This window comes from Mustela nigripes, chromosome 6 (genome assembly GCF_022355385.1).
Source record: "Mustela nigripes isolate SB6536 chromosome 6, MUSNIG.SB6536, whole genome shotgun sequence".
In the NCBI taxonomy this organism is placed as follows: Eukaryota; Metazoa; Chordata; class Mammalia; order Carnivora; family Mustelidae; genus Mustela; species Mustela nigripes.
The window spans coordinates 88,594,869-88,618,548 of record NC_081562.1 but is presented as its reverse complement, the minus strand read 5'-3'; the positions used below and the strand labels follow the sequence as shown (position 1 = coordinate 88,618,548).

The 23,680-nt window shown below is 52.4% G+C and overlaps 3 protein-coding genes and 1 long non-coding RNA gene across 10 annotated transcripts in view; 1 reads left to right on the top strand and 3 right to left on the bottom strand.

The window, feature by feature from the left end:
* HOXC4 (homeobox C4) overlaps window positions 1-23,680 on the bottom strand; it is a 60,602-nt gene that overhangs the window by 7,937 nt on the left and 28,985 nt on the right. The gene's annotated exons all lie outside the window — the stretch shown is intronic.
* On the top strand, window positions 9,880-23,635 carry LOC132019749 (uncharacterized). The gene is made up of 2 exons (XR_009404842.1): window positions 9,880-10,179; window positions 23,199-23,635. It is a non-coding gene; the product is annotated as an uncharacterized LOC132019749 (long non-coding RNA).
* HOXC5 (homeobox C5) lies at window positions 12,344-14,563 on the bottom strand. The gene is made up of 2 exons (XM_059404879.1): window positions 14,110-14,563; window positions 12,344-13,393 (listed from the first exon to the last, which is right to left on the bottom strand). The coding sequence occupies exons 1-2, from the start codon at window positions 14,561-14,563 to the stop codon at window positions 13,179-13,181; spliced, it is 669 nt and encodes a 222-aa protein (XP_059260862.1). The 3' UTR covers window positions 12,344-13,178.
* The window catches only part of HOXC6 (homeobox C6), a 35,745-nt gene continuing 28,981 nt past the window's right edge, over window positions 16,917-23,680 (bottom strand). For 2 of the 5 annotated variants that reach the window (XM_059403299.1, XM_059403301.1), the window contains exons 2-3: window positions 18,825-19,050; window positions 16,917-18,093 (exon numbers count right to left, since the gene is read on the bottom strand). In XM_059403299.1, the coding sequence (XP_059259282.1) occupies window positions 17,786-18,093; window positions 18,825-18,978 (462 nt within the window). In that variant the 5' untranslated portion in view covers window positions 18,979-19,050 and the 3' untranslated portion in view covers window positions 16,917-17,785. Of the gene's footprint in view, window positions 18,094-18,824; window positions 19,721-23,680 lie in introns of those variants that run through there. The other 3 variants (XM_059403302.1, XM_059403298.1, XM_059403297.1) reach the window with 3 other exon arrangements.

Sequence of the window (23,680 nt, the reverse complement as noted above, 5' to 3'; positions counted from 1 at the left end):
AATAAAGCCCACTTGCCCCCTACTTTCCCAGTCTTGGCCCACAGATGGGAGTCATTCCAAAGGTTGCCTTGACTTCTGAGTTGGGGCAATCAAGGCCCAGGTCACTTATGCAAGCGCCTGAAACTGGGGTGCCAACCCCTTCCATCCCCTCAAACCCAGAGGCAGCATCTTGGTTCCCCCTGGGCTCCCAGACAAACTTCCCTAGACACATCCCTGACACCACTGGACAATGGGAAGCAACCCTTAACCCCGCACCACAGCTCCATAAAAATGGGGGGCCCGGAGAAGGGGCCATCGGTAGCTTCTGGATCTGGCTTGGGAGAAGACACGCAGCCTGTTCTTCCCAGCCAAGCGGGAATCCATTGCGATCCGCTCTAAACTTGCCCGCAGCCCCTCCGCGCTCCGGCCCGGCGGGCGAGCCCCCATCCCCGGGCCGCTCGCCCGCCTCGGCGCGCACCTTGGCCGCCTCCTCCGAACCCTGGACCCCCAGCCTCGGGCCTCGCCCTCGCCCCGGTTTAATTACGTGATTGATTTTCGCTTTGGTCGCGTCGGGACGCCTCTGCCTCCGACTGTTTAAATCTTTCGGCTCTCTTTTTGTGTTTCCGAGTCCTCCTGACGGGCCGTGATTTAGAGACTGCCCCTCGGGTGGCCTGGGTCCGGTCCGGGCTGCTGCCTCGCCCTACACTCCAACGAAATGGTCCTCCCACGGTTCTCGGCGCGCAGCCCGGGCTGCAGCCGCCCCACGCCGCCGGGCTCTGCCACTCGGGCCCTGCCCATTCGCCTTCCTGAATTATTTTGTGCTCCATTATCCTCTGATAGAAAAATGTTCCGTGTTTGAGTTATCACTCCACGCCTGGGCCCGGAGCTGCGCTGCTCCGCGTTTTTGTGTTTTCTCTTCACCCGAATATGGCGTGTTTTAGAAGGTCTGGATGGGGACCCGAGGCAGAACCACGCCGGGCTCCAGGTTCGGCGAGGAGCTCCAGCCGCTTTCCCCAAAGAGCCGCCCCACGCCGGAGGGCCACAAGCGCCAGGACCAGCAAAATCGTCCACAACTTTCAGCCCCTGAGCGCCAGCGGGACCGCAGGGCGGGCGGCCCCCCAGCCCGCAGCCGGCCGCGGACTCTGCCTTTGCCTCCCGGCCCCAGACAGAGGCCCTTCGGCCTGGCAGCCCCAGCGCTCTGGGCTGCGGGCACCTGCGTCCGACAACACGCGGGTCAGCGGCCCCTGCGCCGGAGGTACTGAAGGTGAGGTGAAGGACGGGGAAGAGGGAAGGAACTTTCATTTAGAAGAAGTGTGGATTTGGGGAGGGGAGGGGAGGGGATGGGTGAGCCATGGAATAAAGAAAAGGAGCCTCTGAGCCCGCCGTGGCTGACCTCTTTCCCGTCTCTCTCCCTGCGGAAGAAAACACTCTCTTTCCTCCCCAAACCGCTGGTTTTCCGCTCTCTCATCTATTTACAACTAATAAACATTCCTCTGATTATTCTCCCACGTCCTGTTTATTCTTTGATCCCTTCCAACGAGGCAAGCAAAAGTTACTATTAGCAGTATTTTCTGATATTTTCCCCCTCGGGGAGAGGAGGGACTTGGGATGTCTTCCTCATTGGGGAAGAAGTTCAGTGAAACTTGAGTTGGTCACAACCTTCTCCCTGTCCTCGGACCTACAGCACCCTAACTCCTGCTGCCCCAACCCCCTTCCCCCCCACCCCCACGCAGCAATGTTGCGGGGTAAATAAGAGTCCGCCTGCCTGGCTATTAGGATTCTGGAGACGTTGGCATCTGTAGCAATCATTAGTCAAAGCCGCGGAAGCCAAAGGAGCCGAGGAGTTGGACAGAAAAAATCTTGGAAATGATATACAGGAGCGGCGGAGGCATCAATCCCGGCCGATAAGAGCGTGGCTGCAGGGAGCGCTGCGGCCGCTTAATTGGGCCCTAGGTACCAAGAACAACCCGGGAGGGGACATCTAGGGGTCGGGCGGTGACCCTGGCACCATTTGGGCACCCTCCAAAAAACGGTTGAGGACTTAATCACCCCTTTCCCCCAAATCCAAAGGTCCAGTTGGGGTTGGGGAGGACTCTCACGCCCCGGTCAGTCTCTTCACCCTGAGAGCCAAGAGTAGCCAAGAGGAGCCGGGTTGAAGGGTTTTCCCCTTCTTCTCTTCCCTTCTCCTTAGTGGCTGTCTTGAGAGGTACTGCAGGATGGGGAGACTGACGGGGAATTTAGGGCACAGGGACAGCCTGGAGAGAGAGGCTATGGTCCTTACAGTGGCTTTTCCAGGGGGCAGAGGACTCAGTTGGACTAGATTTGGAGATAGCATTAGAGATAGCAACAGAATCACTCACTTTAATAAGCAAAACATCCAAAAGGTATTTGTTCTCCATGCCCATTTGCCTGATGTCTCTATTGATCACAGAGATAGAGAGATGCAGTGGTTTAAATCCTTTCAGAGGGAGATCTATGCCCCTGCGTATAGATATATGTATCATGGAACCATCTCTAAACATATGCTTAAATGTTTAAGTTTGCAGCAAAACTGCAAAGACCATAAAGATCTCCAAATATGTAGCTTCAATATGTAGCTATTTTACGCATTGAGGCCCTTGCATAAATCTAGATAAAATTTTCAAAATAGAGATTGAGCAACACACACATAGTTCTTTCCAATAGGGGGGAAAAAAAACCCAAATATTCATCCAGATGTTTAGCAAGAGCTGTACCAATACATCCCAGCGTATACATCCAACCACTACCGAAAGATTGGTAATGCACACACAGGAATTCGACAGAGGACTGGTATGTTCACTGTGGATCTATAAATCTAAAGATCTATACACCTGCATTTAAATGTGGAGTAGAGAGTGAAATAAAACATACATCCTGTTATATAGACATAGATAGACCTATAAATACATTTTCACAAGGGTAGCTATTGGACTGCTCATGGACTGCTCAGCTCTCTATAACGATAGGTATATGAGTCCTAGGAATGAAGGAGATTTTCTAGTGCTTGTGGGCTTGGGGTGTTCCAGTCCAGACTTCTCTGGGGAACAAATGAGGGTAAACTAGAGCCTGCATAAGGTCTAAGAGGCCCAAGAACACATATAATCTGTGGCCTCATTTCCAGCATATGGGGGCATTTCTCCAGTGATAGATAAGAGCCCTGGTCCCTAGGCCTGAAAGCGTCCCTAATAGAGATGAAGGTAGAGAGCTCTTTACTTCCATTCCCTTCATCTCCTTAGCCCACGGATGGGGGTGGAGGGACCGGTGGGAGGTTGGGGTGTCTTTGGTGGGAAGACTCATTAACGTTACAAAATGGAGCTATTCAGGTAAAATACGGTTTAGTTTGGAGATAATGTGATTACCGTGAGATGTGAGAAGGCTGTGGGCTTTCGGGCACACACACACATAATTTAATTACATAAAACCCGGTCACTGTAGAGAGCTTCCTCCATTCATTCAGTTCTAGATAGGTTCTTCTATATGCCTCACTCCCAATATCTCTTCTCAAGAGTTTTCTATATACCTGAAGTCCCACCTTCCAAAGAAAGCGTTTGGGGCTCAGGAAAGGGGTCACAGGAGAATAGCAGACCCAGAAGTTATGGTAGAGTCCCCAGGAGTCACAGTACTATCATCAGGCTCAGAAGCTGATCGCCTTCTATGTTAGTTCTTTTTAAATTGAGGGGTTGGGGGGAACCAAGGTCTGTGTGCACAAAAAGAAAAACGAAAGGTTGCATGGTTTTTAAACTTTGAGGGGGAAGAAATCACCAAGGAGCCCTTTTCTTATTGGAGGCATCGGATTTAGAAAGCTCTGGACTTCTTTATTTTTCTCCTTTGGTTTACTGGGGAAAGGGAGGTAAGGAGGGGCCCCAGGTGGGCTTGGGGAAGTGCAATCCAATTTAGCTGGCCAGCTTGGGGGAGAGTGATTTTCAAAGCAAAACCTCAGATGCTACTTCCTGAGAAGTCACCAGATCAAAACAGCCTCCTCTAGGCTTTTATGACCCCATCTCTACTCCCAACAGGAAAAGCACCCTCAATAAAACCTCAGCCCACGCCCCCATCCTCCACCCAGAGGACAGGGAGAGACACAATCTAAAATGAGGGACCTGACCCTTACTCCCTTCATTCACACCACACAAACCACACACACACACACACACACACTGGATTTTCCAAAAAGTTGACTTTTTAAAGAAATATTTACTAGATGAAAATTTTCCCCACTGAACAAAGAAGCAGCCCTGAGTTTGAGTTTGAGTCTACAATAGCAAGTAAAGGGAGGATTTGATCAGATAAGGGGTCTGGTCTTGTAGTCCCACATGGTCTCCCAACCCCCCCCCCCCAAACCCAACAGAACAACAGGACACTAAAGGTCATCAAGAGCCTGGGTGCCACCATCTGTGGGGCTGCTCCAGGGTCTTGGTTTTCCAGGGAGGCAGAAGAGAGGAAATTTAACAGTTCCCCCGGGGGTTGAGGGGGCAGGGGTGGGCTGGGGAAGAGAAATGGTCTTCAGTTTGAACCCATGGGAAAAATGGGGCAGGACAATGAATGGGAAGTTAGCTCAAGTCAGCTGGTTTACCGTATCCTGCCAGGGATTCTCTTTCATACCATACTTGAACACATATATATACTTCTGTGTTCCAGTGTGGTGTTCTAGTTCAGGGGGCTGGGAGATATAGGGAACTTTCAAGGGCAGAACCCGGCCTGTCCTACCTCTCTGAGAACTGTATGACACCTGCAGTCCTGAAGGAATACCAAGTAGCTGAGCCCACATAGTCCACCCAGGCCATGTGGGGCTGCAGATCATGGTGGAACTTTCTCTGTATGTGTGTCAGGTGTAGAGAAAAAGCTGCCTTCCTGCATAATTCTCCTATTCAACTTCTCATTGTAGATCTTAAGGCCTGGTCATCAGAGGCTGAACAAGTCCTGGATTGCCTTGCTCAACTATCTCAAGTCCCGAATTGCATCCCACCCACCCACCCCCATTACACACACACATACACACACACACAGAGTGAATCCTCCTGGGTATTCCTGTTTTCCTTTTGCCCCTCCGTGACCCTTAGGAATGGCAGAAGAAGATGGATCCCAGGGTTCTGTAGGACTCAAGGACAAAGAGATCTCAATCACCCCAATGCCTCAGTCTAGACAACTTGAGCTTCTAGAGCCCCATCAAAGCAGCCAAGGGATTATGCAGACACACTTTTCTGGGTTACAAGGGTCCAATAAAAGGGAATGTGATTTTCTTGGCCCTCCAGCAGTTTAGGAAGTTCCTTCCTTAAATTGAACTAATCCAGAAAGCCTTAGCTTCGGGATCTTAAATCTGGATTGTCTCTTTTCTCCATCTCAAAGAGCTCCAGGGTCTCCATTCCCATGAGCAGGAGGTTCAGAGTAATTCATGCCCCCCCCCCCCCCAGCAAAAGAAAACAGAGAACTGAAGTCTAGGATCCTGATGTTTCAGTTCAAGAACTCAGCCCAAAGACTTGGTACACAGAAAGGGAGAGTCAAAGAGACAGATAAAATTCACATGGATATTAGAGGGAATTGAGGCAATACCATCTCTCTTCCCAGTGCCTGTTTGGACAGAAACAAGCCTCCATCTTTCTTTTTCTACCCTTCATGAGATTTAGAAACTCCAATGTGAGAAACTCACACTGGAGGTGAAGGTTGGTCTCAAAGACTACCTCACCACCTACCAGAGAAAAATAAATGTGTGTGCTTTAATCCTAACAGATGAAAGAGGTGAGTGGTGCAGTATGGTTGAAGTTGACTTAGAAAGTGGGGGATCTCTGGTTTCTGAGAGGAGCTGCCCTTCCTCTGACTTCTCATTCCAAACCTTCCATCTGTCCTATGCATTGTCCCAAAATCAGGCCCACCCAGAAGACCAATGAGCATGCTGTCAAAGCCCAGTTCATATTGGCTTATTCTTTCCACCCCTGCACCCTTGATGCCCCTAAAGAGACTTTAGAGGTTTGGGTGGTAGAGCTCCTGCCCTTCAGTCAGCTCAAGAAGGTAGAAGAGTAAGAGGAGAAGGGGAGGGAAGGGGAATTCAACCTTAAAATCAACCATGGAACAAAGCCCTGGAGACCAGAGGGTACTGGAGGGAGCAATGTCTGGGTCTGGACCCATGCACGAGTGGATTGGCTCAGGGCCCAGCCTAGGTGTTCAGGAAACACAGCACTTCTGTCCTACCTGCACAGCTTCTGTGCCATCAGGTGCTCTTGCTCAGAAATAGTTCCCACCCACTGCTTGTTCTGACTTGACCCATGTAAACACAAACACAGGAAGCCACACCTTTGGTGGTTGTGTCCTTTAATAGCTACTGGCCAGAACACAGGATCATCACTTAGTTGTTTATTATTATTATTTAGAATGCAAAGGAAAGGGACTTAAATTCATCAACTCTTTATAATATATCAAGGGAGGGTCCTGATTTTCTGTGCTCACTCTTTTTTCCAAATCCCTTTTTAAGAAAAGATTTTATTTATTTATGTGTCAGAGAGAGAGCACAAACAGGTGGAGTGGCAGGCAGAAGGAGAAGCAGGATCCCTGCTGAGCAAGGGGCCCAATGCAGGACTCCATCCCAGGACCCTGGGATCATGACCTGGTCCTGGGATCACTACCTGAGCCAAGGCAGACTCTTAACTGACAGAGCCACCCAGGCATCCCTCCAAAACACTCTTTCAACTGTCTCAAAGTTATTCAACAAGATAGAGGTACCAAACACAACTTTCAATCCACTTCTGCTCCCTTCCCACACATCAGAGGTCATTTGACAAAGCAAATGGCTCTGGGGCACTTCCAGAGAGATAAATTTAAAAAAAGTTCTACTCACCCCCACCTGTCCCCAGGAGGATCAGAAGAGAATGGAAACTGGTACAAGGTAAGTGTTTAGGGGATAATCGCCATCAGAATTTGAATTCAGAACTGGATTTCATATCCACACCTACTGTACACCCTGATCGAGAGTCCACGTCTATAAAGCCCTGTGAATTGGATAGGATCTCACCGAAGAAAATGGGAATGATCCAGAGGACACTCCCACAACTTCAGATCCCTGTACAACTGAGACTGACCTCGAGGCCAAGGCACATGGTTAGAACTACAGGATGCAAGCCAAAGAGTCCCTAGAACTAGTTCAGGGACAAAGGGAGGGGCTAGAATATTCTCAGCACCGCTGTTTCCATTCCTATCTGAGATAGGGCAGATCCAGGAGCTAAAGAGGACGATTAGGGAGGGATGGAGGAAGAGGAATGGAGGGGAAGGGCGAGACAGAGACCCAAGTACTTTTTGGCTGATTGGTTGGTGGGGGCCATGTGACCCTGCTTAGCGCATTTCTGATTGGTTGTTTGACCTTTTCAAGGGTTAAAGACCTAGGAACAAAATTAAAAGCTTCCCGGGTTGACTGGGGCACCTTGGCACTTGATGGATCACCCACCTCCCGCTCCAGGAAGACCCCAAAATCAAGTACGGGGTGGGGGCAGGGTGGAAAAAGCAAGAATCTCAGGCCCAATTTATATTTGTCTTTCTTCTATCTATATTTGTCTTTATGTATTTGTTCTACAAAATAGCAAAAAACTGGCCCAGACAGATTGAGAGGAAGGAAGATCTAGTATTGCTGGGGCAGGAAGAGGGAGTGATATTTAAATGGAACTTTTGAGCCTAAGAAACAGAAAAAGAGATGAGGAACCCCCAAGAGACGCTGTGTAAATCTATAAAACAGAAACACACACCCTTTTCCACGGAGAGGAACGGAATGGGACTGCGCTTTACCCAGGGGTATGGGAAGGCTGAGTTTGCCTGGGTGTGGAACTTTGGCCCTGGCTAAATTCTTGGATGAAGACCATTAGATTCGCTCCCTAAAGCCCTGGGGAGCTGGCTGGAGGGGAAGAGTCAAGTTAGAAAGCAAGGAAAACTCCCATCTCCCTGAGGCTTGAATGGAAAATTTCCAGAACCACTCCCCGCAAATCACAGACTAGTGAGGAGGGGAGAGTGGAGAGGGCTAATTATGAGAAAGGAAGAATATGGGAGTTAATTTTTTGAATGGGCTCCTGGGGAAATCCTCTGGGATCCTCATGCTTCCCTGGGAAATAAAGGAGTAGGGAGGACTATGGTACCGAGGGAGGCCCAATCATGGTTTGGGACAGGGGTCCCCAGAGGGATGGCTTCAGGGAGTCCCCCAAGTCCCGCCTCAGCGCTGCTTATGCAAGCGAGAGCCCGAGAGCCCGCTAGAGCTGGGCTTGGAGATCGCCTGGCTCAGGGGTGTCTTTGGGTCTCTTTTCCCCTTCACTCTCTCAGAGCGGGCCTGGTCTCTCTGTCTCTGCTTGAGTCCTGCTTCTTCCTCAGTCCCCTTGGGTGGCAGGGGCACACTAACTACATCCTCTTCCCGTCCTCAACCGCGCTTCTCCACAAAAGCGTGTGCCCTGGATCCCCACAGCAATCCTCCCTTTTGGGAAGGTGCAGACCTGGCTCTCCCCGCCACTCTTCTCCTTTTTCTTTGGCCTGAACCAGTTACCCTCCATGGGCCCACCTTCCGCCCCGATTCCTGATTCCGAATCCCGCCAGATTCAGTAGGATTCTCTCGGCCCCTTCAAGAAGACTGAGTTTCTATGTCATTGCTGTCCTGGCTTAGCTCCGGGTGCTGCATGGGGAGGGGGCTGCGCTCCCAGGTGTGGAGGACACGTGCCTCCCGTGCTAGAAGCCTCCTTCCTAGACACCGTTAGGGAGCCTGAGACTGGCAGAAGAACTCCATGTCCATATCGGGCCCTGATGGCTCCTCCACCACCCGGAGGTCACTCTCTCCCCAGAGCTGGGGGGCTTTTCCTGGTCAGTCTAGGAAAAACATTGCCTCCACTCTCCAACCCATTTATACTCCTAAAAGTAGTCCCTCCTGGGCCTACTTTTGCCTCAGGCAAGGGCTTGGGAATGCCAGGAAAGATCCCAACAGCTAGAGGGAAGCATGAAACTACCCTGGCTCCAGGCTGACCAAGACCCCAGACTACAGATGCTGGGACAGCTGTCCACCAGGCCTGGTGGTGAGGAAAGAGAAAATGCTTTGGGGCTCTCTGGGCTCAGCCAGCTTCCTTTAAGATGCTTCTGCAATTTCAGGTCGCACCCTGGAGACTCAGAAGTCCCAAAGCCTGCCTTCCTGGCCTCCCTCTCCAGCTGCCTGACCTGCCTGGACTGTGAGCCACTGGCCCAAGGGCTGAACTGGCACCCTCCCTGGTCTGGGGGGGAGCCCAGAGGCCCTTTGCACTTGCGCCTAGAGTTGGCACACTCCTACAAACACCAAATACCCATGTGTCTGCCGCAGTCTTTCTTCCCAACTGAGGAGGGAGAGAGGGTCAGGAAGAACTGGCAGAGCTCTAAAGAACCCAGGCCTCTCTTTACCACAGTTGACTCGCAGCTGGAGTAAATAAAGGGCAGGGAGGGGAGACTGGTCAGAGGAGACAAGCTCCCCCATCCTCCTACCTCCCAGCGGCTTCTACTCTTCCACCCTAGCCTGGGAATGCCTGGGGAGGCCTTCGTCCCCTCCCCTTAATGAGTGGGAACTGCCTTCTATCATGGGGAGGGGGGATTAGGTAAACGGGAGAAAGGGTCAGAGAGAGAGAAAATTAACTTACAGTGTTCGCCTGGGATTCATTTGCGAAGATGTAACCTCTCACCATCATCCCCAGCGCCGTAATCCCCTCTAACTGCCAGGCCCTCTGTCCTAGCATTAAACCTCACCAGCAGCTGCGTGGCTGGACAGTTAAGATTATATATGATGTAAATATATTGTGGGTTTGTCAGCTCTCCCTACACCATAAAACTTGGTTTAATGACATCACGTGGTCCCCCAAGAGCCACTCACGGGCTTGCCTTCGGGCCATTCACATAAATAACCTCCAAAAGTTTCAAACTCCTAAATTCACATAGAAGCCTTGCGTATTTCTCTAATGCTCAGTTACACTAAAAAGCCCTTGGGCTCCTCCTTTGCCCCACCCCCACACCCCCCTTGCAGGGTGGGGAGGGGGGAGAGGGTGGATCCTTATTTACTTATTTACTTACTTACTTATTTCCATAAGGACCTGTCGCCTTCGAGGTTGTGTTGATATTTTTTTCCTCCTTTTTTTTTTTTCCCCTCCTCTCTCCTCTAATTGCTCAGAGTGGGTCATGTCCCCCTCTTCCCACTCCCCCGGGAAGGTAAGTCACGGCTTCTTTCCCCCCCTTTTTTTTCCTGGCTGCCAGAGGGGGTGGGCTTCTGGGCAAAGTGGGGAGTCAGGCTCCATGGTCTCTGCTTGGGACTTGGAAGCCCCTCCACTAACTTTCCCAGGGCAAGGCTAAATCCTGATGCTTGCAGATTATTCCAGGAGGCTGGCTGGTGGGAGAACCACCCCAGGCTTCAAAGCAGAAGACTCCGCTCAGGGAGAAAGCGAGGGTCTGGGCCGTACCTAGTCCCAGGGTAGGGGAGTACGTCAGAGCCCTCTGCTAAAGTTGTGGCAGCTGACGCCACAGAAGCAGAGGCCGGGGCCTGGGGCAGGCCTGCACCCTGACAGAAGGGGCGGGGGCAGGCCGGCTTGGCTGCCTCCACCCAAGTCTGGCAAACTTGAGTCAACCCTCCAGCTCCTCCAGGGAAAGAGGCCTTAACACTGCAGGAAGGAGGCATTCTGGGCCAAGAGGGGCTGGTGGGCCCTGCAGGGCGGGTCTGACAACTTGGGCCCTGGCTCTGGCCCAGCCCTTGGTTCTACCCCTGGGGCGGTGCATCCCCTGGGGAGGGAGCTCAGGGCCTCTGCAGCCCGTGATGCTGGAGAGTGTGATGGCGGGCGCCGTGGCCTCTTTTTTAGTTAACCGTTACCCATTGGAGACGTCAGTGCTTCTCCACGCTTCACCGCTCACCCAATAGTTTTACTCAGCATGGAGAAAAAATTAAAATAACTCCCTGAAGAAAATTACACATTTTATTTGAGAGAGAGAGAGAGAGATTGAGAGCGGAGCCGAGGTGGTGCTAGGCTGGGCAGACTCTTGTGTGCTAGTCAGGGAGAGACCGAACGGGTGCCCTAACTTGGCCTGAGTGCAAAAGGAAGGGCACAGCAATGGGCACAGATCAATAAACATTTGTTGAGACCTCCTACGTGTTAGGCCTGGGGTGAGGAAAGACTCCTCGGTTTAAAAAAAAAAAAAAAATGACAGATGGATAGCTTAGGCAGTGGGATGCAGAGAAGTCAGTCCTTATAATAAATTCAAGGAGCATCAGCATTAATAATCATAAATATTCCCCTTGCCCCTCCCCAGAGTCTCTCTGCTCCCTTTCCCTCTTGGCTGTAAGAGCAGCCTTCTAGCCCAGCTCCTGAACCGCACCCTCCCCCAGTGTGGGGGGCCTAGGCTTGGCTCCAGGAAATCACCCCCATTGTGGGAGGCAGGAGAGGAAATGCAGTAAAGTTTTATGGACCCTTCCCACATTTGTTTCTCCTATAAAGTACTTCCTCCCCCATCCCATTCCAGAGGCCCGGAGCAGAGCAGAGTATGGGCCACAGCCGGCCTCAGCACCACCTGAATTATCTGCCTTTTCCCCTTCCCTTTAGTCCACTCCCCCTCCACACAAAATCCCAGAGACTGAGACAAATAATGGCAAACAGACGGGACTGAGGCACCAGTCTACACAGCTCCTTTTCCAGCTAATTGTCCTGCATAGCCTTAGGCCCTAGAAGTGGGAGAAACTGGTTTGAACGTTGCCAGCCAGGCAGGTTCACTGTAGGCTCCCATCTCCCGCGGTACCTTAAAAAGCTAACACACAGTTCCTTTAACTCGCCTCAGACCCCTTCGCCAAGCAGTACCAACTCTTTCTGAGAATCCTTCTTGGGACCAAATGGGTCACCTAGGCCTGGGAGAGATCTTCAGAGGCCCAAAAGAACCCAAGAGTCTGAGCACCATGGAGCCTCCGGGCCCTGCAGATTAGCTCTGGGAGGCAGTGGTCTGCTTGCTTGTCTAAAGGCCTCATATTCACCCAGCCAAAGTGGGAGTGGGGTACAGAGGCCTGAAAGCCTTGGACAAGCCACAGCATGGAAAACGCCAGTACACACCACCTAAGTGCCCTCCCCTTTCCCCAAAGGCCCTTCTGGGAACCAGGGATCTGGGAAGGAGCTCAGTTTCACCACCCTCTTCTCAATCCCTCTCGAAGCTCCTAAAAATTCTTTTTTCAAAAGAGGCAGAGAAGCTGTGGGCCTCCGCTGTACTCTATAGCCCATTTAGATACTTTTACCCAATACATGCCCCAAACAGAGAGGCATTGCTGCATCTTTAGTCCTGTTCTCTCTTTGTCTTTATTTGATATGACAAAATATAGTTTCAGGAAAGACCTGGAGTCAATAAATAGTTGGACAACAGCGATGGGGCAGGAGGGCACAGAGAGTTGTGGCAGGGACTCGTGGGCAGCCAAGAAACCTAGGACTGCTTGCTGGGGTCCAGTGGCAGGGAACCCCCATAGTTGAGCTAGCTAGTGGTCTGAGGCAGAGGGACCTGAGAGGGCATGCGGGTGGGGGCGGGGGCGCAGGCTGGAGAGGTTACCGGGCTCAGGGATGGGTGAGAAGGTTTGGAGAGCATAGGGCCACTGAGGGGGCCCTAGGCGGACCTCCAGTCATCTCCCCCTTTCATATGCAAATCATTTAAAAGCCAAACATGGAGCTTAGTCGCTACAACGAAGCACCCCGAGTCTGGGGCCAGACTCCGGCAAGCACAACCACTCTCGCCAGCCCTCAGCCGCCTGGCCAGCCTAATACGGGAACAAAGGACAGGGGAGGCCGGAGGGTCGGGCCGCGGGTCCTGGAACACTTGCTGGGCCCACCTTAAACCGGAGGGCCGCGTTGGGACTGAAAGCCCAAGAGGAGGCCCAGGCCCGGGTTCGTTCAGCACCAGCTCGGCTCCCGAAGCCCTTTGGGGATCCCCCGCGGAGCCTGCCCTGCCCGCCACCCTTCCCTGGTGCTGAGCAGAACTGGAGGGAGTCTGGGCAGCGCGGATAGCCCCTCGGGAAACTGGGGTCGGTGGGGATGCGGAATGCCAAGGAAAAGAGCTTTTGTCTGTGAGGCCCCGGAGCTGGTGCTGCCGCCCCCGTCCTTGCTCCCAAAATATAGAGAGGAAAACCGAAAAGGAAAGGCGCGGGGACCAAAGCGGGCTCGGGGTGCTATCTGCGGGCCTCCCCGCTGCCTCTAAAGAGCCTCTTTGCTTTTCATTTTGGAATCCTTCTTCCACTTCATCCTGCGGTTCTGGAACCAGATCTTGATCTGTCTCTCGTTGAGACACAAGTTGTTGGCGATCTCTATGCGCCTGCGGCGAGTGAGGTAGCGGTTAAAGTGGAATTCTTTTTCCAGTTCCAGAGTCTGGTAGCGCGTGTAACTGGTTCGGGACCGCTTGCCGTCCGTCTCTGGAAATATAAGCGCCCCCCCCAAGCCAGGAAGGGGTGAATAGCGTGCAGCGCCCCAGCGCCCCGACCGCGGCCCAGGCCCCCACCCGCCGCCGGAGGGAGAGGAGGCGAGCAGGGCAGGGCAGGCCCAGCGGGCCGCAGGCGGGCCCGGCCCAGCCCAGCCAAGCCCAGTCTAGCCCCCGGAGAGGCGCCTCTGCCCAGGCAGAAAACTTTCCGCCGCAGCTTTCACTCAGCAGCCGGAGGGACTGAGGGGGTTGGGGGGAGAGGGAGACCCAGGCTCGGACCGAACAATAAGCACCCTCGAGATCCGAGCACCGGGGACCCCCCTCCCGCCCCTCCCGAGTCGCTGGAATCCTCCGGAGCGGCCAGCGCCGGCTGAGCCGGCTCCACAGGGGAGGGAGGGAGGGAGCCGCGGGGGGATCCCCACTCTGGAGCCCCGCGCTCCTCACCCTTCAGATCCCTCTATTTTTTTAACTCCCTCCCTCTCCCCCAAAAATTGAATATTGCCTTTTATACACGTTTTGTTCCTATGATCCAATTATGTCGTCGTAAATTTGGGCGCACACAGCCTCTAAGCCTTTTAGTGGACAGTTTTACGAGCCATTGATGCCTGGATCGTAAAATTTATGGCCGCAGGTTTTTTTTCTTTATTTGCCCCGCATGGCCTATAAAACCCAGGCGGACCCGAGCGCGCAAAATGAAGTCCTAAAGTTTACCGTGGCTCATGTGCAGTTTGGTCATCCACGGGTAAATCTGTGGCGGGGCCGGTGGCTGGCTCAGTCCGGCGGGCTGCCCTGTCTGCGCCTGCTCCTCTTTGATCTCCCCACTGCTCTTAGCTCGCTCCTCCAGCGCTGGGCGAGCCGCCTTCTGACTGTACATCCCGGGGTTCAGAGGAGCCGCTTCATCTCTGCCCAGAGCGTGTCCCGGAGCGGCCGCGGCGCTGCAGGCGGGGCGGTCGGGGTGAGCCCGGGGGTTGGCAGCCATGTCTACCCCGTGGAGAGAGTTGGAAGGCGCAGGCGGTGGGAAAGTGATGCTTAAGTCCAATCCACCGTAGCAGTACCTGGATGCCTGCACCTCTGAGGCCGATCCATAGTTCCCACAAGTTTGCATGTTATAGGCAGGGATATTGGGGCTCTGCTTATAGAATGAATTGGCTACGTAGGAGCTCATGGCGGGGAGGGCCCAAAAAAAATTTCTGCACCCTTTTTGATTAAGGGTGATTTGTGACTCTTTGAAGTTGAGGGGTTTTTTGTTCTCCAAAGTGCACAATTTATAGGTGGAGATATCTCTTTCTTTATCCTATGCGCTCTTCCCAAATAAGGGAGCCTTAAATAGAGTCACGTGACTGGAGCGGCCACTCATAAATTTGGCTTGATGACCTCCGGGAGGTTAGTGATGGAAGCCGGCGAAACGCATCTTGATATGTTGGCAAAGCCCAACCAAGGGGAAGAGGGAGTGAGAGAGAAAGAGAGAGAGAGGGGGAGAAAAAAAATGGTTCTTGGAATTGGGGGGTAGCCGGGACAACGAGCCCACAGCGACACCTGGTGCCTACTTTGAGGAATTGCAGCCTAGCTTGTCGCCTTCAGACCGCTGGATTTTCTACCCTGTAGAGACGCTGGTTGCGGCTGCAACAAACCCTTGAAACGGCCTTTTAAACTGTATTTAATTTTAAGGAAAGATGAGGTCTTGCTTAGGATACAAAAACTAACGGATAGCCCTGTCTCTCCACCCCCAGAACCTTTCAATCTTCAAAAATGGCTGAGGAAAGGAGATTTGGGTAGGGAGGCCCCTGGCCAAGTTGGAGATCCCAAAGGATTTACCTCAGGTTCTCTACACCAAGCATCGAGGTCGCTCTCCTTAGAGGCCCCAAGGCCCTGATACTGCTGAGGAGGTGACTGTTAGCATGGGGAAGTGAACCCAGACCCTGGAGAGGTGGACAGGATGCTATGAGGAAGGGGGTCCTGGGTGGACAGAACTAGATAGGGGGGAGGGTCAGGAAGCTGAAAGTACTGGGAACTCTGGGATGAGCCTGGAGGTGAGGATCCTGGGGGAGTTGAGTAAACCTCACCATACTGGGACCCCAGAGTGGCAACTAGGCAATTTTCTGTGTGTGTGTGTGTGTGTGTGTGTGTGTGAGAGAGAGAGAGAGAGAGAGTGTGTGTGTGTGTGTGTGTGTGTGTGTAGAACCAGACACAATGGGCTTGGAGGACTGCTCTGCATCCCTGTGTATGACCCTGATGGCAGATATTTGGGATAGAAAATAGATGTTAATTGAGGGCATGGAGAAGCAAGATTGAAGCCTCCACAAATATTATATGAGCAAGACAGAGGAAAAGGCCTAATTTGTGCCCTTTTTGGAAAAGGCCTCTGGAACAGGTTTTCAGGGACCTAGATACAGAAGGTCCATAGGAGAGCAATTCCTCAGCTATCTGGAGGCGTGGAAAAGATTGGCTGGGGGTGGGGGATGGAGGAGGTGGGCAGGGCAGACGCCTGGGCAACCTTCACAGCCTGTGGCCAGGGTCTCCGCAGCCATTCGGCCCCTTTCCGAACCCCCTCCCCTAGCCCCAGGTCTTATTCTTCCCTGCCTGCCTCTCCCCAGGAAATCCCCGCCCCTGCCAGGAGAAACCCCCCTCCTGTGCTCCCCCCCCCCCCCGCCGGCGGGGGCGCTGGCGGGGATCTGGAAGGTCTGGAAAACTCTGGCGGATTTTTTTCCCTCCGGGAGACCCCCTCACTACCTCACTCCCTAGGTCCACTCAGGTTTCTCTGGCTGGGCTTCAGGAGAGAAGGCCTGAGCAGGGGCAGGGTTAGGGTCTGGCTGCGCTCCTCACCCGCCGAGTTTTAGAGGCCAAGGAGTAAGGAACCAGACTGCGACTGGGGCTGTGAGGAAGAAGGAATTTTGTCCCAGCCCTGTCAGGAGTCCCAGAGCAGGCTCAGTTTCCAGACTTTCTTTTTCGAGATGTCCTTGAATCGCTCAGTCCCTGCGGAAAGGCTCAAATCCCGCGGTCTTCTCTTTCCCTTCGGCTCTCCGCCTCCGCCACGTTTCGCAACATTCGGCCTGGGCCTGGCGCTGGCTGGGGGCTGCTCCCGCGGCGCCCCCCTCCTTACTCCGGGTAGTGGACGGGGGAGACCCTGGTGCCTGGCCAAGGCTTCTTTTCTGGCCCTTGGGGGCTCGGGGTTCAGAAGCCGAGGACCCCAGGCTACCACAGGCAAGAAGAAAGGCCTCTGTGGGTTTGGAGACCAATTCGAGCGACCTCAGGCTTCCCCTCCCACACCCCCAACGAGATCCTATGCGGCCTTTTTTTGCGGGGTGAGTGTGTTGCTCCGCTGGGAAGCCCAGAGAGCCCTCCCAGGCCCCTTAGCGCGTTCACTAGGAGGACAGGGAGGCCCCGGCTCTGCGCCCGGCTCCCGGGAAAGGCAAGCGCAGGGGTCTTGCAGGCGGCGGGAAGACGCAAGAGCGCTCGGAGCCGGCTCCAACTTTTATCCCAGTCCGGCGCACGAGCGAATTAACAGAAATCCCGATATAAACTTTTAAAAATAATATCAGTTTTATTAAATATTCGAGAACGGATCCAGAGGTCGGATTTATACAGGAGGGTAACACAAGGGGGGGGTTTTTTAATTTATTTTTTTTCTCCTACTGGCTAAACAAACGTCATTCACTTTTTTTTCTCTCTTTTTGTAATTTTCCCTCTTTTTTTTTTTCCCCTTTTAAGATGGGAGTGGAACACGGACGGTGCTAAACATAAATATAAATACAGAGACCACAAATACAGCTAAAAATATTCACACAGAAACGGTCACAGTTTGTAATATGCCATAATGACCCCCAGGATTCTTTAAATACAATTTGCCTGGGCTGGGCATTTGCTGGGGCAGAGGGGCCGGGTGTGGGGCTGCGGGGAGGCCCTGGGGGTTGCTGTGGGGCCACAACGCGCCCTCCTTGGGCCTCCCGCCCTCCGCGGCTGCCAGGCCGGGCCCTGAGGCCCCGGAGCGGAGGCCCCGGCCCGGGAGCCGGCTCTCTGCGCAGGGGCGGGGGTGGAGGCGCCGAGGGGGTGGGAGGCCAAGTCCTCATTTGGAGGGAAATCTGTGGAGTCTGAAGCGAGGTTCAGGGACGGAGCCCCCAAGGCCTGGGCAAGGGAAAGGGCCTGCAGACGAGCCGAGAACGAACTAGCGAGGGAGCAAGGAGGAGGAGGCGCGTGGTGAAAGAGAGTTTGTGCGGTGAGGGAGGGGGTCCAGAGTTGACTTTCAGGTCCATATTTGACTCCCTAATTTAGTTTTAGGGAGTCAAAACATATCAATTGTGCCAGTGATAAATATAGAGTGTGTGATTAGGAGGGAATTGGGGGAGTAGCAAGGGAGAAAGAGAGAGAGGGGTGGCAGGGACAGTCCTGGTCACTCTTTCTGCTTCTCCTCTTCTGTCTCTTCCCGCTTTTCCTCTTTTCCGGCCAGGCTGTCGGCCGCGGCCCCTCCGCCGCCCCCTGAGAGCGTGGACGTGAGATTAGATTCTTTTTTCCACTTCATCCGGCGGTTCTGGAACCAGATTTTGATCTGTCGCTCGGTCAGGCAGAGCGCGTTGGCGATCTCGATGCGCCGGCGCCGCGTTAGGTAGCGGTTGAAGTGGAATTCCTTCTCCAGTTCCAGGGTCTGGTACCGCGAGTAGATCTGGCGACCGCGCCTCCGGTCCGCTCCATAGCCGACCCCTAGAGATCCGGGCACAAAACACACTAAAAACAATCAGCGAGGCATCCTCCACAGACGATTTAGCCTAGCAAAGTCCTGACCCTCCCAACTTGGCCAGCAGCTCACGGGCCCCCTCGGACTCCAGTCTTCTCCCTTTTGCCCTGCCCCACCCCCACTGGGGGTACAGCCAGGATCCCAACTTCATTCAGTCCCCCACCATGTGCTGGTAGGTGAGTGTCCCAAAGAATGGTGTGGGGGGGGGGGGCAAGAACCAAGCAGAAAGCTGTAAGTGTAAAAACTGGTTTTTGAAAAATCCCAAACACTGGGGATGAGGGCCCTATTTCTCAACAACTGGGCTCCCCCACCTCCCCCAAGCACCCTAGCTCCTTGAAAACTTCTCCCCACTTCTCTGCCCGCTACTCTCCCCCCTCCCTTTTCCTCAGCCTGACTCGACTTTGGGGGGCTCCCCCACCTCCTACCCCCTCCCCTCATACCCTGCCCTGTTCCTGCCCCCTCAGCTTGCCTTGGAGCCCTCCAACCCGTCAGGGGCCGAGGGGGCCAGGCCCCTGCGAGCAAGCGGGAGGCGAGCAGAGGGGGCAGAAGAGGGGGCCCTGTCTCGGCGTCGGCGAGGAGACGAGCGTGATTGTTTTTATGGGGCCATAAAAAACTCTCTCCGCCCGTTCTTCTAGGGAAGCCGGTCATAAAGCCAGTTCAGTTTATTTAATTTATATCTCGGAGCTGTAAAACTCACCACTGTGCGAATTCATTCGCTGCATCCAGGGGTAAATCTGGATACTGGCTTTCTGGTCCTGGGGCGCAGTCCTGCCCTGCTCAGAACTAAAATCCTGAGCGATTGAGGTCTGTGTGTTATGTCCTAAGGTGTTTTGTCTGCAGTTTGAGAGCATGTCTTTCTCCTGGTAAAAGGAATTAGATCCATAGTCATACGGCCCCCGGCTGGAACTGAACACGACATTCTCCTGTGGCGAATAAAAGGGAGTCGAGTAGATCCGGTTCTGGGCAACGGCTGCTCCATAGGTCGAGAAATGCCTCACTGGATCATAGGCGGTGGAATTGAGGGCGACGTTGGGGAGGACGTCCTGGCCCCCGGCGAGGTGGCAGGATAAGGAAGGGTTAGTGAAGTAGGAATTCATCCCTTTGCCTTTACCTGGTCGGGCTATGATTTCTTTAATATTTATTTCTGTCTCCAGTTTGTACTCGGAACTAGATGGTTATAGGGACGGCTCCAATCCAGGACAGACAAAATGACAAAGTCAGCTGACCCTCTTCCAGCCAATCGCAAGCCAGATGTCAAGAAGGGGGAAAAAAATCGCTTCTGCTTCTGTTGATTCCCTAGTTGAGACTAAGTGTGTGCTTTGAAAGTAAGACTTGGATTTCTTTTAAAAATATATATGTTAGGGAACTGATTTGGAGGTGAAGAAGGGTGAATTGGCATTAGCAGGGCCTTGAGGCCCAGGGAAGAAGAGCTGCCCTGCTAGGAAATCTCTCAGCCCCAGCTAACTTTGTTGTGCTGTGCAGAGACAGGTCTGGAGAAATCCCTCTATTTTCAATCTGATTTCATCTTTTATATCTCCCCCCTTCTAAAATTACTTCCTGATTTCTTTATGGGATGAGCTTCCCCACCCCCACTGCCCAGCTCAGGGGGGAATCCCCAGAAAGCCTACAGGAAATCCTAGTTTGACCCTCCATGGACTGAGTCCTCATCACTAAACCAATATTTTTTTCCCTGATAATTAAAAAAAATCAAAAGTAGGAAGAAACTGCATAAAACATAGTGCTCAGAGGAAGGAAAGTGTGGCTGAGAGTCTTAGGTGGAAGGGGGATATAGGGAGCAAGGAGGTCTAAAGGGGTAAGGATGAGACTTCAGGACACGGTGGCAGAGCTGAAGTGAACGGGGCCATGCATGGGCTTCCTCTTCCTCTCAGCCCCCTTCTGCCTCTCAGAACAACCTTTTGGGGGGGGGAAATCCTGCAGCATTTTTCCCTAAAAGGGAAAATATAAAAATACAACAGAAAAAAGAAAGAAGGAAGTAAAAGGTGGGAGAGAGAGAGAAAAAAGAAAAAAGAAAGGAAGAAGAAAGAACTCTGAGAGTCTTTCTAGACACATCAACTCCTGTTTATGTTGGTGAGAATTTATGATTTGGAGCCAGCGAGGGCCAGTGGGGTAATTCACATAGGTTCCAGGCAGAAAGAGAAGGCTGGTGGAGCTCCGAAGGACAGTTAGCGTCTAGCAGGCTCAAGCCCCTGCACAAGTCAGAAGCCCTGCCCTGCCAAAGGAGGCATCCCTGGACCTGAGCTCTGAGGCTTGGGATATTCCAGCAAAGGTCTTCTGGGGAGCTCTCACTCAAGGACAAGCCACACCTGGCTGAGCGGGGCCTCCCAGCAACCCCTACCCCTATTTTCTCTCCACCTTGAGGCTGAGAAAAAGGAAGAGAAGATTAGGAAAAGGCAGCTGAGTTCCAGGCTTCTGAGGGAGCTGCAGTGGGTGAAGTGAAACAGCGGAAGGTGTGCAGATGGGGTTTTTCTCCTGATTAATCCAAACTTAATTTGATATCGTGATATAGGCTGAAAATGCTTTGAGCTGACAAAGAGGGGGCAGTGGGGCTAGCGAAGGGAGCAGTGGAAGCTCATATTTTTTCTTCACCAATTTTGGGGGGGGCTAGCTATAACAAGAACCCGGATGTCGCCGGATTTTATGATCTTTTCCTTCTGTGTAACAAAGCGGAGTAATCAATGGGTAGCAATAAAGCCATAAACGGGACTACGCTGGGAAAAAACTCGTTTATTCATCTTCTGTAACGTTAAGGTTTCCCTGGAGTGTCGCTAGGGGGGAAAAATAAAGTTTCGAACCCAAAAGCAGACAGTGTGTAGGAGCTGGTGGAGACAACATGTTAGCTAATACATGAGCTTCTTTGGGGGATTGAAGAGTCTTCCTGCCGGGCAATTTGTGTTGGTTTTTAAAAATACAGCCCCACTCCTTCAGAAAGGAGGGAAATTTGTTGGTATTTAAAAGGGTGGGAGAAAGACCCCTATCACTATAAAGGTTCCCCCTCTTGGACCATACTTTCTTCTGCTCAAGGAGATAAAAGTGAAAGGGTAGAGGAGGGTTCCAAATTAAGAAAGAAATCTGGGGATGAGCTGTCTGGTTTGGGGTAACATGGCAGGTACCTAAACACAGACACCAGCGTGACTTGCTTTTTGCTCTAGAATCCAGCTGTCCTCCAATTCATGGCATGCCTGGACAGAGGTTTTCAACAGCTGGCTGGGGCTCCAGGCCCCCTGGAGGGCAAGAGGTAGATCGGGAAAGAACTGGGGGTTGGGGGGAGACCCAGGGGGCTGAGCTAAGAAACAAGTCAGCGCACCCCTGGACACAAGCAGCCGCTCTCAGAGTTCCCAGCCTCATTTCTGCCCTAAGGGTAGCAGTGTAACACATAGAACAGGCCGGAAGAGAGAGTAAATTCCCTCCACCGCCCCCCCATTTCAGAGAGATTGCTAGAGGGATAAATCATGTCAGTGATATTTCCTTCAAGATATTAAATTGTTGCAATGTACAACAAATTGAATGATGGAAGATAGGACGTCTTAATGAGGTTTCACTTTCAATGAGTGTTGATTTTCTATGTATTTTTAAATCTCTTTTATGGTAGGTGGGGGAAGGAAGGACCTTGGGAGAAAGAAGGGGCTTCTGGGGAAGCGTGTGCTGCAGCCCCCCAGCAAGGATGCCTGGGTTTCCTTGAGCCCCTCCTAAACAAAGTCTGGAGGGGAAAGGGGCCCCAAAGTTGGGGATAGTCTCCTTTGGGGCCTGAAAGTAGTGGGCGCGGGGGTGGGCGACCTGAGGAGCAGAATGTAAGTCTCAGCCCCGGAAAGTTAAGTGTTTTATTACGTCCCTAAACAGAGGGCAGAGACTGAAAGGTCTCGCCGATTTATAATGAACAGAAACCAGCTGCTGGGGGAAAAAGGCAGAAATGCTGGAAGGGGGAGAAAAGGGGAAGCAGAAATACAAATAAATTCCCCCACTGCTTAAAGATTTTTGGCAAAATTAATTTCCAACATACTCTCCCCCATCACCTTCTATTCCTGAAAAAAGAAGCCACCTTCTTTCAGTCAGATCTTTAATTATGCAGCTGAAATTGCTGGAAGGATTCGCTCCAAGGGGGGAGAGCAGGTCAGATGAGCCCGATCTTCCCTCCACTGGATTATATTTTTCTCTTCTCATTTTATGTTAATTTTATTTTTTGGGTGAAACAACGAATGTCAATGGGGGGATAGATGGGACTTGGGTTTTTCTAAATATATTTATATTTTCCTGTTAAATTTGTCTGAAAACAATTATGGAAACTCATCAGCAGAAGCAAGAACAGATGTTTTATTAAAACTGCAGTTGAGCTCTGTAAATATGCACAAGTCCTGGGAAGGGGGGGACTTGTTCTTTGTTTCTATAAAACAAGCCTAGAGCAGTCAGAGAACACCCCCAGCAGGCCCTCAGGTCTCCGAGTTGCTCTGCCCCTTGGGCCTCCGGAATCAGGCATTCCGAGGGGGTTTGGCGGCAAGAGCAGATTTTCGCTTTCGGAGCTGTAATTAGGGGATTCGAAAAGAGAATTCAAAAAAACACAGAAAAGGAATAAAGGGGGAAAGTTGTTTCTTGCTGCTCCAGTCCCCCTATGTCCCCAGTCCAAAACACATGCTTCTCATGAGCGCTAATTATAGGAAAGGAACTTAACTGCAGACGCCATGGGCCTGCATGGGGGGCAGTCCCTGGCCAGGAGTCCCCAAGGCTAAGGGGTGCTTAGGAGGCTGGGCACTTGAAGGTTTCTCAGAATGAGTCAAGCGCGCTTGCCCCAGCCTTAACCTGCTCCAGGCCAGGGGCTGGGAGCCTGTGCAGCTCTCATTTGGGGAGAGGGTGGGTGTGACTGGACTCTGGCTGGGAAGGGGTTCCTGGGCAGGCCTCCTCTTGCCTTTGCTTTCCACTTTGCTCTAGGAAATATATTAATTGCTTGGGGAAGGGTATCTGAAGTGAGAGGGCTGAGATCTGGAATATTTATTGGGGGACAATCTTTTCTAGGAGTCCTAGCTAGTTTGTGTTCTGCCAATCTTCTTTCTTTTCCTAGATTCCCCCAACTCTGTGCAGACATCTGTGACCCACCCAGCCTTGCACACAGATACACACTCCATTTCTGGCTGCCGGCGCCACCAACCACAGCTCCGCGCCTCCGGAGGCTGCTCAAGGACCTGGACACGAGAGCCTCAGGACTCAGCGCTCGGCCTGGGCGCTTGGCTGCCCGGCAGCCACTGCAGCTGCCCCACTCACCCCTGCCAATTCTTGATTTCAAGAGCAGGGGGAGAGCGGTGGCCCCACCAGCCCCTTTTGTGCCACTGGGCAAAGGCTGAAATCCCTCTTGCAGTTTCAATAATTGTTCAGCTCACCTTACAATCCCACTGTTTGGTTAAGGTTTTGCTGTTCTAGGGCGACTGCTCAGTTGGCCCAACTGGCTTCTGATTAGAATTTTTTAACTTAAAAATTAAAAAATAAATCCTACTCCAAATGCCCAGTGTTTTGTGTAGGAGTTCCTTTGATCTCCACAGAATCCAG